Raw genomic sequence first — 12,852 nt, forward strand, 5'->3', positions numbered from 1 at the left:
TTCTAGATATCCTTAGACTGTTCAACACAAAATATTTAACTCCTCACTGTCCTTTATGTAGGTGGATATAGTCTTGGCTTAGTCATATGATCAAACCATAAAGTCACATAAACATTGAAAATAAATATAAAGACAAAATTCAATCCCAAAGAGAAATTAAATAAATAAAAGCAGAAGAATGACCTACAGATTGGCTCAAATATATGTCATTGTAACTAATTTCATTTAATGTAACAGCATAAGTTTGTAAGAAATCATTTTTAATGTTAGATGTCCTTTGTCACTGAGACAAAGTGCAAACTCATCGCAATGTAATCAAAGACGACCTTTATTTTGAAAAGGCAGTGGTGCTGATTTTACAGCCTGTTCAGACATTGAGCCAAAGATCACCCACAAGCCCTAACACTGTGAGAATGTAGACAGGCTTTACTTTAAGGAGATCTGTTAAGAAGTTCTAACAATGAGGTGACACTTTCACATGGTAAGCACTATGGTCTCATTTAACAAACCTCTTACTGGAGGCCATGATCCACCTTAGTCCAATCTGCTTGTGGAATTTCTGTTTTTGTACATGGGTTTAAATTGTACAACAGGTGATTAGCTGATTTAAACTGTTTTGGAAAATGCTATGGAAGTAAAATTCTCTTGATCAAGAATTATTTGACTTTTAGTATAATTTTAAAGGATTTTCTTTAAAAAATCTTACAGACTGGAGGAATGTTCACTTTTCACCCAGTTGTTTCACTTCTTCATTTATTAACTAACAGCTGGTCTTGGTGGAGTTTGCACATAAGTAACTGTACTTACATTGCTGTGTATAGCCTCTGCAAGGGCACAAAAAAGGATCTCTTTGCAGACTGTGAAGTCATGCCCTTTTTGGAATTCGTAGCTGGAAGCATTTCAGGTAGAAAAATGCTCGTAAAGCAGCAGTAAGCAAAAATGCAGCATGATGCTTGAATGTCTGGTGTTACAAAGTCTCCTTGCTGGCTTTTGCAGGTGCAGTGGGAATTGCAGTTGGACATCCGTTGGACACAGTGAAGGTCACATGGGGCTCTGAAACCTATAAATATGTCATAATGTGTAAATCATGCTTATGATGAAACATAATGTTTTATTTGTAGGTGCGCCTGCAAGCAAAGTGTGTGTATAAAGGGATATTTGACTGTGTGACTAGAACATACTTGAACGAAGGAGTAGGTGACACATCCTCCCTTGTTTTATATAACAGGTGCCCAAGCACTTTGCAGATATGATTATGATAAGGATGTGAATGTACTGTATCTCCTCTGTTCATCAGCTCCATGGGTTCTTCAAGGGCATGTCCTTTCCAGTTCTGACCACTGGCCTTGCCAACTCCATCGTCTTTGGGTCTTACAGTAATGCTTTAGATTACCTCTCTCAGTCTGATTGCAATCTTCCCAGTCACTGCAAACAAGCGTCTTCAATACAAGTCTTTGCTGCAGGCTGCTTCTCAGGCATTGTGCAGGTAAGATCACTTTGGGCTCATTGGTTTTCACATAAACATCTACCTGCAGCCTCAAAGTTAAGACTGTGAAGTGTGAAGACCCAAAAGCCTGATAACAATATATATCTTATGATTGGGAAGGAAGGAAGGAAGGAAGAATCCTTATGCTTTTAAAAATTTCTACTTTGCTAGAAATTCACATATCTATGTAAGGTAAAGACAGACTTCAGTGAATATTTAACCATTAGGGTCACATTTAGCATTGCCAAGACAGGGGCAGAGCAATTTAGGATGAAGGTTAGAGCAACTTTCTCCAGTGCTAAACCTCATCCTTCTAACCTTGATTTTGATCAATAGTTCTCAATAGACATCCTCATTGCCTCTCAGGTTGCAGTATCACTCACTAATGTGTTCCTTTCCTGTGATAGCCTGAGGTGTTGAGGACCAGCATTAAGCTTTGCTTGTCCAATGGGAAAATGGTGATGCTTTGGTCAATGCTAAGGGATGATTTTCACCTTCCTTCCATAGAATGTAAGGTTAGAGGTTCCCCAATCTATGTCAGATTACTGACCGACTTCTCACCCACTGGCCTGGAATTTCCAAGTTGTTAGTTCTTCTCTAGTGGATTCTTATGATTCCAAAGCTGAGCAGGTGATCTGCTGTTGTTTGTCAGTGTGATGTTTTTGTATCTGAAATACTGCATTCATTTTACATAAGATTTGACACAACGTTCACCTTTCAAAAGCTTGACTTTTGATAAGAAGCAATTTTCTCTTTGGAACTCTTCCATGGAAGCCATTTTGGCCAGTCTCTTTCTTATTCTTGAGGCAAGAGAGGCTTGCTGGGCTTTAGATGTTGTTCTAGTTTTTTTGGCTACCTCCTGGATGAATCTTTGATTGTCTCTTGGGGTAATTTTGGTTGACCTGCATCTCCTGGACAGGTTCCCCACCATTACATATTGTCTCCATTGTAGACAACGACTCTTACTGTTCTTCCCTGGAGTCCCAAAATTTTAGAAATGACGTTCAACCCTTTCCAGACTGAATTAGATGTGGAGATTTTGTTTCTCATCTAAAGAGCTGCTTTCAGAGATCTTTTAGCCTACATCATGTGGGACAGGTTCCATCTGACTTGCATAAGCCACTATTTATCGCCCTCCTAAACTTAACAATGATTTTATTAATGACCTTTCTGTCTTTCTCATCCACATCTGTTCACTTGCCCCAAATATACTTTTGCTGGTGACTTTAATATTCATATGGACAATATCAATTATACCCTTTGGACAACTTTGGGTTTTAACAGCATGTTGATTTCTCCACTTACTCCAAAGGTCATATTCTGGACCTGGTCTGCTGCTCAGGAGTAACTCCTGTAAATTGCTCTGCTGCTGATTTCCCACTTGAGATCACATAATGTTATCATTCAAGTTCAGTTAAACCTTGTCCACAGCTAAACAGTCACGTGTCATTTCCTTTCACAATCTCAAAAATATTAATTTAGCAGCACTCACATCAGGTATAGACAACCTTCCCAGCATCAGTCACTCCTCCTCTCCTAATGAACTGATTGCACACTACTGTTAGATTTATGATTATTGATTAATTAATCTTTATCAATAATTATAATTAAAAATCATAATTTGACAAAATTATTTTCTTAACCAAAATTCTCATTTATGAATTGAGACCAGACATGTCTTCTGGTGTTGTAATTGTGGCTCAACGCCTTTGATAATTACAGCCGTTAAATACTCAGTAATAATTAATGACTATTACCAGAGATGTCACTGTTTAATCGACCGTTTCTGCCAAAACATGTGAAACTTCAACTTCATCTTGACTGACGAGTCACTCTTGCATAAAATAAACACAAAATGCCTTCTGTTTATCTATGTGAACATTTATTTTTCTTTTCTTTTTCCTTTTCTTTCTGCTCTCGGTGGAGAAGGACGCTTTTTCTCTGTCTCCCGCACCCCCTCCCATATCTGCCCTGCTTCAGCTCTGTGTCTTGTCTTTGGAGCCTCTTCTTGCATATCTTCCAAATTCTTAGTTATGGATTTGGTCAGCTGGTCTCTCAATGCAATTGATCAAATGTTCTCGACGAGAAGACAGGGTGAAGGAGAGCCCAACTTGTCTGGACGGGACGTTTTTCTCTGGATACACGATGGACTCCTGGCAGAAGTGGAGGATTGTGTGTTTGTCGATAATGTCAGTCGAGGATGTTGAAGATATGTATATAATTGGATGTTTGACATCAGGATTTCTGCTTTTTGGAGTCAGCGGTTACCTGGCATATCGAGAAATTCGGAGAATGTCAGCAGCTGTTCTGGCCATTGTGAGGCTGCCTGGCATGTGTGATGGGATCTTCAGGGCGATCAGCACTCAGACTGAGATGTTACGCGAGCTGAATCGCAGACTGGATGTGATCCTTACACAGGATCGCAGGCAGGTTGCTGGACTCAGGGGTGAAATGGGATAAATCTTGGAGAAAGTTTTTTGCTCGGATCTGGAGAAAGACCAGGAATTTGGCTGTTTGGATTCGCCTTTGAGAAGCACCAGCGAGACTCTCAAGGCTGACGGAAAATTAAGAGTCAGCCTAACCCAAATAATTATTGTTTTTCTGAATCTGGCTCCCCTGCATGCCCTTGATGGCTGGTTATCTTCAACTTCTCCCGGAAGTTATGTAAACATGACGCTCTGCTCCCTCTGCCCCCTCCCTTCCCTGAGGACATCTGTGGACCTGCTCAGAACTTTGTGGCCGGTTGATGAACATTCCAACGTACCATCAAGGACAACGGCCTCTGGGACAGTGCTTCATGGACTTACTTGCACACACTCACTTGCACACACACACATGCTCAAGATAAACATATGCACCCCCTCACACCCCCTTCACCGTTCCCGGCATGATGTTGTTTTGTCAACTTGTTGCTTCTGTATGCTGAGGTTTTTTTGCAATCTCAAACTGTATCCTGCTAAGGATAAAGTGTGAAATATAATTTTTTTCCCTCTACTTACCTAATGTGGCCTCTTTTCTCATCTAGCAAGGGCAGCACCTGTGAGTGGGCAGCAAAGCCTCGGTGACCCGTCCCCCCTTGTCTTGTGTCATGATGTATGTTTGGATGGGTTGTACTGGAATTCTAATTTCCCCTCGGGGATCAATAAAGTATCTTTGAATTGAATTGAAGTAAATCACACCCCTGATACAATCCGCTCTTCCGATTTAATAATCTTCACCTACTCAAACATGCAAAGTTCTACACAAAAGGGGTAAAATATCTAACTAAACAAAATAAAGCAAAACAGTAGTGGGTGCGTATGGGATCAAACCAGCAGTTATGGCAAAAATGATAATATGACAAAGGGATGTGGTGGTGAGTTGAGTTGGGGAGCGTAGCTCAAACTGCAATTCAGTCATCAAACATCTCCCAACTCTGCGCGGCTGAGCACACAAAGAGTTATAAAACTTTTGGCGGCAAGCTAGTAAGCAGTAAAGTTGAAGACAAAGAAAATGGTGAATTTCACCATGAGGTTATTATAACAGTCTAGTCTCACAGCGCACCTGCGCTTGCTCCCAGGTGGTAAATAACCCCGCAAAACACACACAAAGCTGGGTAGCACAGCGGCTTCCAGATATCCAACACAGCACGTCAAAGTTTCAATAAAAAGGTTGCATGCACATATAATTCAGAACACATTAGATTAAATGGCGAATTTAATCGCACTAAAACCTCCTCTACCCTGACCAGACTTTTTCTAAGAAAGAAATAAAAATAAAGGATGGGTTTTACTTGTCGTCGTCTTCCTTCTGAGCAGAGTTGAAGAGAGGAAAAAAAAAAGTTGGAAGTTAAGGTGCGTCCACAGTTAACTTCAGGAAGGTCTTTGTCCTCTGGCCTTCTTGGCGAAAGGGGAAAATATGATCTGACCGTCAGGAGTCGACTAGGCAAAACAAGGTGGCGATCAGTCTCTTTGAAACTCCGTGGTTTTTTTAGTTACGTGTTAAACTCACGTCTTCGATCGGCAAAGTGAAATGTCTGGCCTTCTCATTCCAGAAACCTCAGTTATGAATTTTTCGTTGGCCAACGAAGGAGAATAAATGAAATCCACTCGGGACTCTTCTCCAGATGATGCTTCAGTTGCGTGGTCACCGTGTCACGGTCTCCAGCTGAAGGAGAGTTTACAAAATGGGCGCCTTCCTATATAGTGTCTTGTGACGTAGGACTTGGGACACCCTGTCATATCAGAGAGTGATTTGAAGGAACAGGCTATCTTGTGGTACAAAATGGCCAATGACGTTGAAAAGGGCATAGTGGCGTCCAGCAACGTGCAAATGGTCTAATATTCAGCAAACAAATGGTCCAACACTACACCAATGGTCTCCATACTCTGCTGGATTCATTTGCTCTTTTAAAATCTCGAACTGTCTCATTTTCCCACTCCACTCCAAAGCTCTTATTAATTCTGGTGTTGGAAATACTAAAGCTTTGTTTTTATTGGTCAACAACGTATTGCACCCTCCAAATCCTCTCACCTCCTACTTCTACTCCTCTGATCACTTCAACTTAATTCTGAAAATTTTCACTGAGAAAATAGACTAAATTCACTAACAGATGACCTCTCACACTTTTATTACTTTTGTAAGGTGACCTTGTGTGCTCTGAAAGACACCTTTAAATAAAATGTATTGTTACTATTATTTAGGCTGCTTGTTTCCAGTCATTTTGTGTTCTCTGTACTGGCATCTGATATGAGTCAAAAATAGCTGGAAACCTTTTGGACAAATGATAACAGCAAAAACATATAAAACTCATATATATCTGTCCCACACATAAGGTTTGGGTAGTATTCACTGATTGATAAATGCTACAGTCTGAGCAAATACAAAAATGCATTTTTTCTAATGATGATTTCATTGATTAAGGGAAAAAAGGTGTCTAAACCACCATGACTATGTTAAAAGGGAATTGCCCCATAAATCTACAGTAATAATAAGTGTAACAAGTGAAACTGAAGTAAAAAATGTGGTCAATTACATGTAATTTTTGATTTAACAAGGGGGAAGTTGTATTTTCATGCTGGCCAGATTGGTTTGGAGACCTTTTTCTCTTAATAAATGAAGTCATCATTAGAAATCTACATTTTGTATTAACTCCTGGCATTTGTCTCTGACAGTAAAATTTGTTTAAAGATCTGAACAATTTAAGTGTCAAAAAAAAAGAGCAAAAATGGAAAACATTTGTAAGGAGATCGAGAAATTTTTCTTAAGACTATATGCAACAAAATGTCAAAAATTAATTTAACAGATTATGTCTAAAGTAATTTGAGTGGATTTTTCTTTGCTTCCAGGTGCTGGTTTGTGCCCCAATTGATCTGGTGAAGGTGCGCCTGCAGGGTCAAACAACTGGCGAGCGGTACCGTGGGCCCATACACTGTGTGGCCATCATACTACGGGAGGAGGGTCTCAGGGGTCTGTACAGAGGAGGGGTGGCTCTGGCCCTGAGGGACGTGCCCTGCTATGGACTCTATTTCCTCCCTTATGAGGTCACTCGTAAGGCCCTTACTGAGACTGGAAAGGCGCCAGGTCAGTCTAAACTCGCGGACACAAAACATCAAAATGATTTCAGAATGTCAGAATAAAAGCCAAAGTAATTTTGTTTAATATATTACAAACAGCCCTCCCTGGGCTGTCACCTTACCATGGTGGAGGGGTTTGAGTGTCCCAATGATCCTAGGAGCTATGTTGTCAGGGGCTTTATGCCACTTGGTAGGGTCACCCAAGGCAAACAGGTCCTAGGTGAGGGATCAGACAAAGCGCAGCCCACAGACCCCTTTATGATGATTACCATAAATGGAAACGGTGTTCCCTCGCCCGGACACGGGTCACCGGGGCCCCACTCTGGAGCCAGGTCTGGAGGTGGGGCACGCTGGCGAGTGCCTGGTGGCCGGGCCTTTCACCCATGGAGCCCAGCCGGGCACAGCCCAAAGAGGAAAAGTGGGTCCCCCTTCCAATGGGCTCACCACCCATGCGAGGGGCCAAAGGGGTCAGGTGCAATGTGGTATGTGTGGCGGCCGAAGGGGGAGACCTTGACGGTCTGATCCTTGGCTGCAGAAGCTGGCTCTTGGAACGTGGAATGTCACCTCTCTGGTGGGGAAGGAGCCGGAGTCGGTGTGCGAGGTAAAGAGGTTCCGGCTAGAAATAGTCGGGCTCACCTCGAGGCACGGTTCTGGCTTTGGAACCAGTCTCTTTGAGAGGGGTTGGACCTCTTCCACTCTGGAGTTGCCCTTGGTGAGAAGCGCCAAGCTGGGGTGGGCATACTTGTTGCCCCCCATCTCGGTGCCTGTACGTTGGGGTTCACCCCTGTGAACGAGAGGGTAGTCTCCCTCCGACGGGTTCTGACTGTTGTTTGTGCGTATGCACCAAACAGCAGTTCAGACTACACACCCTTTTTGGAGTCCTTGGAGGGGTGTTGGAGAGCACCCCTCTGGTGGACTTCCTTGTTCTGCTGAGGGACTTCAACGGTCACGTTGGTAATGACAGACAGTGAGACCTGGAGGGGTGTGGTTAGGAGGAATGGCCCTCCCGTTCTGAACCCGAGTAGTGTTTTGTTATTGGACTTCTGTGCTCATCACGGATTGTCCATAACTAACACCATGTTCAAGCATAAGGGTGTCCATATGTGCTCTTGGCACAAGGACATCCTAGGCTGCAGTTCGATGATTGACGTTGTCGCGTCATCTGATCTGCGGCCGCATGTCTTGGACACTCGGGTGAAGAGAGGAGCGGAGCTTTCCACTGACTACTATCTGGTGGTGAGCTGGCTCCGATGGTGGGGGAGGATGCCGGTCAGACCTGGCAGACCCAAACGAATCTTGAGGGTCTACTCGGAACGCCTGGCAGAGTCTCCCCTGAGGCAGAGCTTCAACTCCCACCTCCGGGAGAGCTTCAAACACGTTCTGGGGGAGGTGGGGGACAATGAGTCCAAGTGGAACATGTGCCGCACCTCCATTGCCGAGGCAGTTTACCAGAGCTGTGGGTACCGGTAGTCCAAGCGGCATGCGGCTTGGGTGGTTGCTGAGGCAAAAACTCGGGCATAGGAAGAGTTCGGAAAGGCCATTGAAAATGACTTTTGTGTGGCTTCGAGGCAATTCTGGTCCACCAACCGGCGTCTCGGGGAGGGGAAGAGGTACACCACCAACTCTGTTTACAGTGGGCAGAGTGTGCTGTTGACCTCAACTCGGAACGTTTTGGGTTGGTAGACGGAATACTTCGAAGACTCCTCAATCCCACCGGCACGTCTTCCACTGAGGAAGTGGACCCTGGGGACCTTGGGGTGTGCTCTCCAATCTCTGGTGCTGAGGTCACCGAGGTGATTAAAAAGCTCCTCGGTGGTAAGGCCCCAGGGGTGGATGAGATTCACCCAGAGTTCCTTAAGGCTCTGGATGTTGTAGGGTTGTGTTGGGTAACGTGACTCTGCAGCATTGCGTGGACATCGGGAGCAGTTCCACTAGATTGGCAGACCGGGGTGGTGGTTCCCCTTTTCAAAAAGGGGGACCGTAGAGTGTGTTCCAACTATAGGGGAACCAAAATCTACTACAAGAGTCAGATTTTGAACTAAACACCTGAACTGCTCATATTTAATGTTTATGACACACAACCGCTCCTATCAAGGTGTCAAACACGAGAGCTAAATGTAGCGCAAATAAGACAGTAGACATCTAAGAACCATGCATTACTTTGTAAAAGTAAAAGGTAAGATCAGAAAGTCAATTTTTTGAGTGGAAAATAGGCCATACGGCCAGAGGTGATGTGACATTTTTTTGATGTTTGAATAGGATCATAGTCAGTGTTTTCCTGAGATATTTTCACAATAAATGAGATAATGTGATCTAACATTCTGTTTGGAAAAGAAGATAAAGTGCCCAAACGTAAGGTTTACAGTTGCAGAGACATGACTTGGCCTCATGCTGAATGTCCTTTCTGCACATTAAACACTGACATACAGTGCTTTGTAAAAGTATTCGTACCTATTCTAACCTTTCCACTATGTATCACATTATAACTGCCACATTCAATGTATTTTTTTTAGATTTCATGTGACAGACCATCCCAAAGTATTAAATATATTTGAAGTAAAAGGAAAATAACTCATGGTTCTCAGAATCCTAGTTTAGGCAGAGGGCCATGACTTGCTAGGTCTTGATCTAAACTTATACCTTTGCTATACATTTTGAAATACATGTAATATCTTTCTTCTGCTTCACAATTATGCTCTACTCTGTTTGTCTGTCACATAAAATACAATACTTTGAAGTTAGTGGTTTTAATTTGGAAACATTCAAGAAGTATATTTTTTTTCCAAGACACCGTACAGTGTCTTAAAAAAAGAGGATTTCAATTATGAATGCTAATATTTTCTATCTTCAGGTACCTTTGCCATACTGATGGCAGGGGGCGTGGCAGGTGTGGTGACCTGGGCATGTGCCACGCCCATGGACGTTGTAAAAGCTCGGCTCCAAATGTCTGGAGCTGGTGGTCGGCAGTACAGTGGGGTTTTGCACTGCATAGGAGTGAGCTTGAAGGAGGAAGGAGGAAGGGTCTTCTTCAAAGGCCTCCTACTGAACAGTGTCAGGGCTTTCCCTGTCAACGCCATCACCTTCCTAACCTACGAGAGTCTGCTGAAGATCCTCTGTCCACCAGGGAAATAGTGGCACCTCAGTAAAGAAAGACGTTGTTTCACAAAAAGAAGCAAGGAAGTTAACTACATTTAAAATTCTGAAGGTTACATTGCAAACATTGCCAAATAATAGAAAAAGGGATTCAAATACCTTCTTTTAACTAATGTCGGTTAACTAAACCTGATCACAGATTAGGAATAGAATAACCAAAGTTTGTCCTTATCTGAATTATTGTATGACCTGATTGAAGATATGCGAAGCTAAGCCGCTTAATACCTCAAACCCACAGCAACAAAACAGAAGAGCCACGTTTGTATTATTTTACATAATGAGATCTTCTGCTAAGCCAGGCTGCTTGTTTGATAGTTTAGAATCTGTGCCAATAGCTTCGCAAATTAGAGGCTCCATGTAATGCCACACATATACACCACTGCCATGAATTTATTGTAGTGAAACTTAAATGTGACTTAATGTTATGCTACACTAGGCAAACACTCTGTCTGCGTTGTTGAAGATAAACTCACCTCAGCATGTAGAATGCTTGAAGTAGCTGACATGACAAGCTCAGACTGTGTACAGAGCATTGAATGTACATTCCTAGATGGTCAGGTATAAAAAAAAAACAAGAGTGCTGTCACAGCAAAAGTAGCAAAACAATAAAAACAATTACACCCTTCATCCCAATATACATGCACTTTACAAAATAGGGGCGCATCATAACAGATACGCCTACTTTGGAGATGTGACGAGACTTGATGTTTAACAAAATGCATTTAATTTCTCAACATTTAGACCCACGTAAAATATATTTCCGATACACCAGCATAGATGGTAACATAAAAAATGTGACAGAGGCTTTACAATGATTTTTTTTTACCAGATTTTTTTGTTAGCTACAAATGTTAATCTTTTCAGATTTTTCTAACCACACATCCACCTCAAATATACTAGTTCTCTATTCTCATTGCAGGTTTGGATCACCTGTTAGACCAATCCTAATCCCAGAACATTTGACTCTTTGAAATATCCTACCTATTTGCTTATGTTAAATCCAGGTAGTGTTCTCTTTTGGCCTTACTGTTTTTTTAAAAGCTTTATTACAAGCTATGGAACTGCAATGTCTGAATTAATTGTTTTGACTTTAAAAAGCTGATGATATTTGTATTGAAACAGGTCAGTGATATAAAACCTTTTGTTTCTACTTCACCACACATCTTTCACATCCACTTTTTTCTGTCTGTATTAACTCAATAAGCTAACAAAAAAATTTTATTAAAATGGTTACTTTTATAAGAGGGTGTCATTTATTCCTAATTTGTCTGCATTTTACAAAAAAACATTTTTGTTTATAGTCAAATGTGTTCCTATAATATATGAGTGAGCATTTTGCCAGTAGTTATTCATGTGGACTGAAATGTCGGCAGCAGCGTTTTTGTAAGTGAGATGACAGTAACATGGTCAATAATACGTATTTTCATATATATATTATATAAATACACTGTCGCTACATGCATGCTCAGTATGAGGAATTGCTGCAAAGTCAACGCCAGTGACTGTCCACGGTCTCTACATGCTCATCCAGGAGGAGTGAATGCTGCAAATCACTGACTGGATGCAATCTGCTGGGTTTCATTAGACAGAAAAACATTTGATCCAATTTGAATAAATAACTAACTCTGACTGCACTGTTCAATGGTTAGGATTAATTGGAATGTATGAACCTGACTGTTGTGAAGTGCCTTGAGACAACATGTGTTGTGAATTGGCGCTATATAAATAAAACTGAATTGAATTGAAATTTAATTAAAATATGCATTTAGCGCAGTAATCAGGGCAAGCCCTTTTTAGTTCGCTCTCGTCTCTCAGTGTCAAACTCAGAAAGTGAGGGGTGGTACTGCAGAGCCTTTTCATGGAAGTTAAGGCTTGTACAAACCGAGCAGGTGGGTGGAACCAGGCAGAACTAAGCTCTGATAGACAGAATATGGGTGGGCTGTGGGTAGTCCACCTTTCAACCCATCTAAGTGCATCTCAAACTGCAAAACTGTTAAGAGGAACTTACCTCAGAAACAAGCTGCTGCTTAACTCTCCTGAAAACTGAAGGTTTTAATCAATCTGGGGTTCTTCTTCTACACTTCTACAGTACTGTTACATACGAAACCCAACCCCTTCTCCACAACTTTCTCCCTGACATCTCTGCTGTGTTCCTTGGTTTTCATGATGCGGTTTGTTCTTTAATGTTTTGTTACTAATCTGAGGCCTTCAGAGAACAGCTTTAGTTATACTGAGATTAAATTACACACAAGCGGACTCGGTTTATTAAGGGGATTTTGGAATGCATTATTTAGGGGTATTAGAGCAAAGCAGGCTCAATAAACATGAGCAAATCCCCTTTTTGGATTTGGAAAACAATGCTCAATCATTTACCTTCACAATTATGTGCTACGCTGAGTTGCAGCTATCAAAACACATTAAAGTTTGTTGTTGGTATTAATGTGTGCAAATAATTTTTTTCCTGCCATCATTGCATGGAGTTCAAAATGAACCTTGGATATCAGTAACAAGCAACTGTTCTGTGTTCTGATTTTTGTGCTATGAAAACATTGCAGGACTTGCAAAACAAACTAATGACTAGTGTTGGAATTGATCCCAGGAACTCCTGCGTGCTCGTTTGTTTGGTAAAGCTAAGACATCCTATACTGTTACTAATAA

At 41.8% G+C, this 12,852-nt stretch overlaps 1 protein-coding gene across 2 annotated transcripts; it reads left to right on the forward strand.

Annotated features, from left to right (window-relative positions):
• The first annotated feature begins 345 nt into the window (after nucleotides 1-345).
• Nucleotides 346-11,436, forward strand: LOC124869557 (solute carrier family 25 member 45). Of its 2 annotated transcripts, none has more exons than XM_047367498.1 (7): nucleotides 346-481; nucleotides 768-904; nucleotides 997-1,040; nucleotides 1,122-1,193; nucleotides 1,298-1,486; nucleotides 6,814-7,048; nucleotides 9,893-11,436. In XM_047367498.1, the coding sequence occupies exons 2-7, from the start codon at nucleotides 868-870 to the stop codon at nucleotides 10,171-10,173; spliced, it is 858 nt and encodes a 285-aa protein (XP_047223454.1). In that variant the 5' UTR covers nucleotides 346-481; nucleotides 768-867; the 3' UTR covers nucleotides 10,174-11,436. The 2 variants fall into 2 exon arrangements, with proteins under 2 accessions (XP_047223454.1, XP_047223446.1); XM_047367490.1 differs by having other exon boundaries at nucleotides 387-481; nucleotides 822-904.
• The last annotated feature ends 1,416 nt before the right edge of the window (nucleotides 11,437-12,852 follow it).

Source organism: Girardinichthys multiradiatus, chromosome 1, assembly GCF_021462225.1.
Source record: "Girardinichthys multiradiatus isolate DD_20200921_A chromosome 1, DD_fGirMul_XY1, whole genome shotgun sequence".
Lineage (NCBI taxonomy): Eukaryota > Metazoa > Chordata > Actinopteri > Cyprinodontiformes > Goodeidae > Girardinichthys > Girardinichthys multiradiatus.

What these genes read in the sequence shown, in the direction of transcription:
- LOC124869557 (XM_047367498.1), top strand. Translation starts at nt 868, where the DNA reads ATGCCCTTTTTGGAATTCGTAGCTGGAAGCATTTCAG. An exon ending in CGTAGCTGGAAGCATTTCAG is followed by an intron (nt 905 to 996) that starts GTAGAAAAATGC and finishes TGGCTTTTGCAG; the next exon opens with GTGCAGTGGGAATTGCAGTT. An exon ending in ATCCGTTGGACACAGTGAAG is followed by an intron (nt 1,041 to 1,121) that starts GTCACATGGGGC and finishes TTTTATTTGTAG; the next exon opens with GTGCGCCTGCAAGCAAAGTG.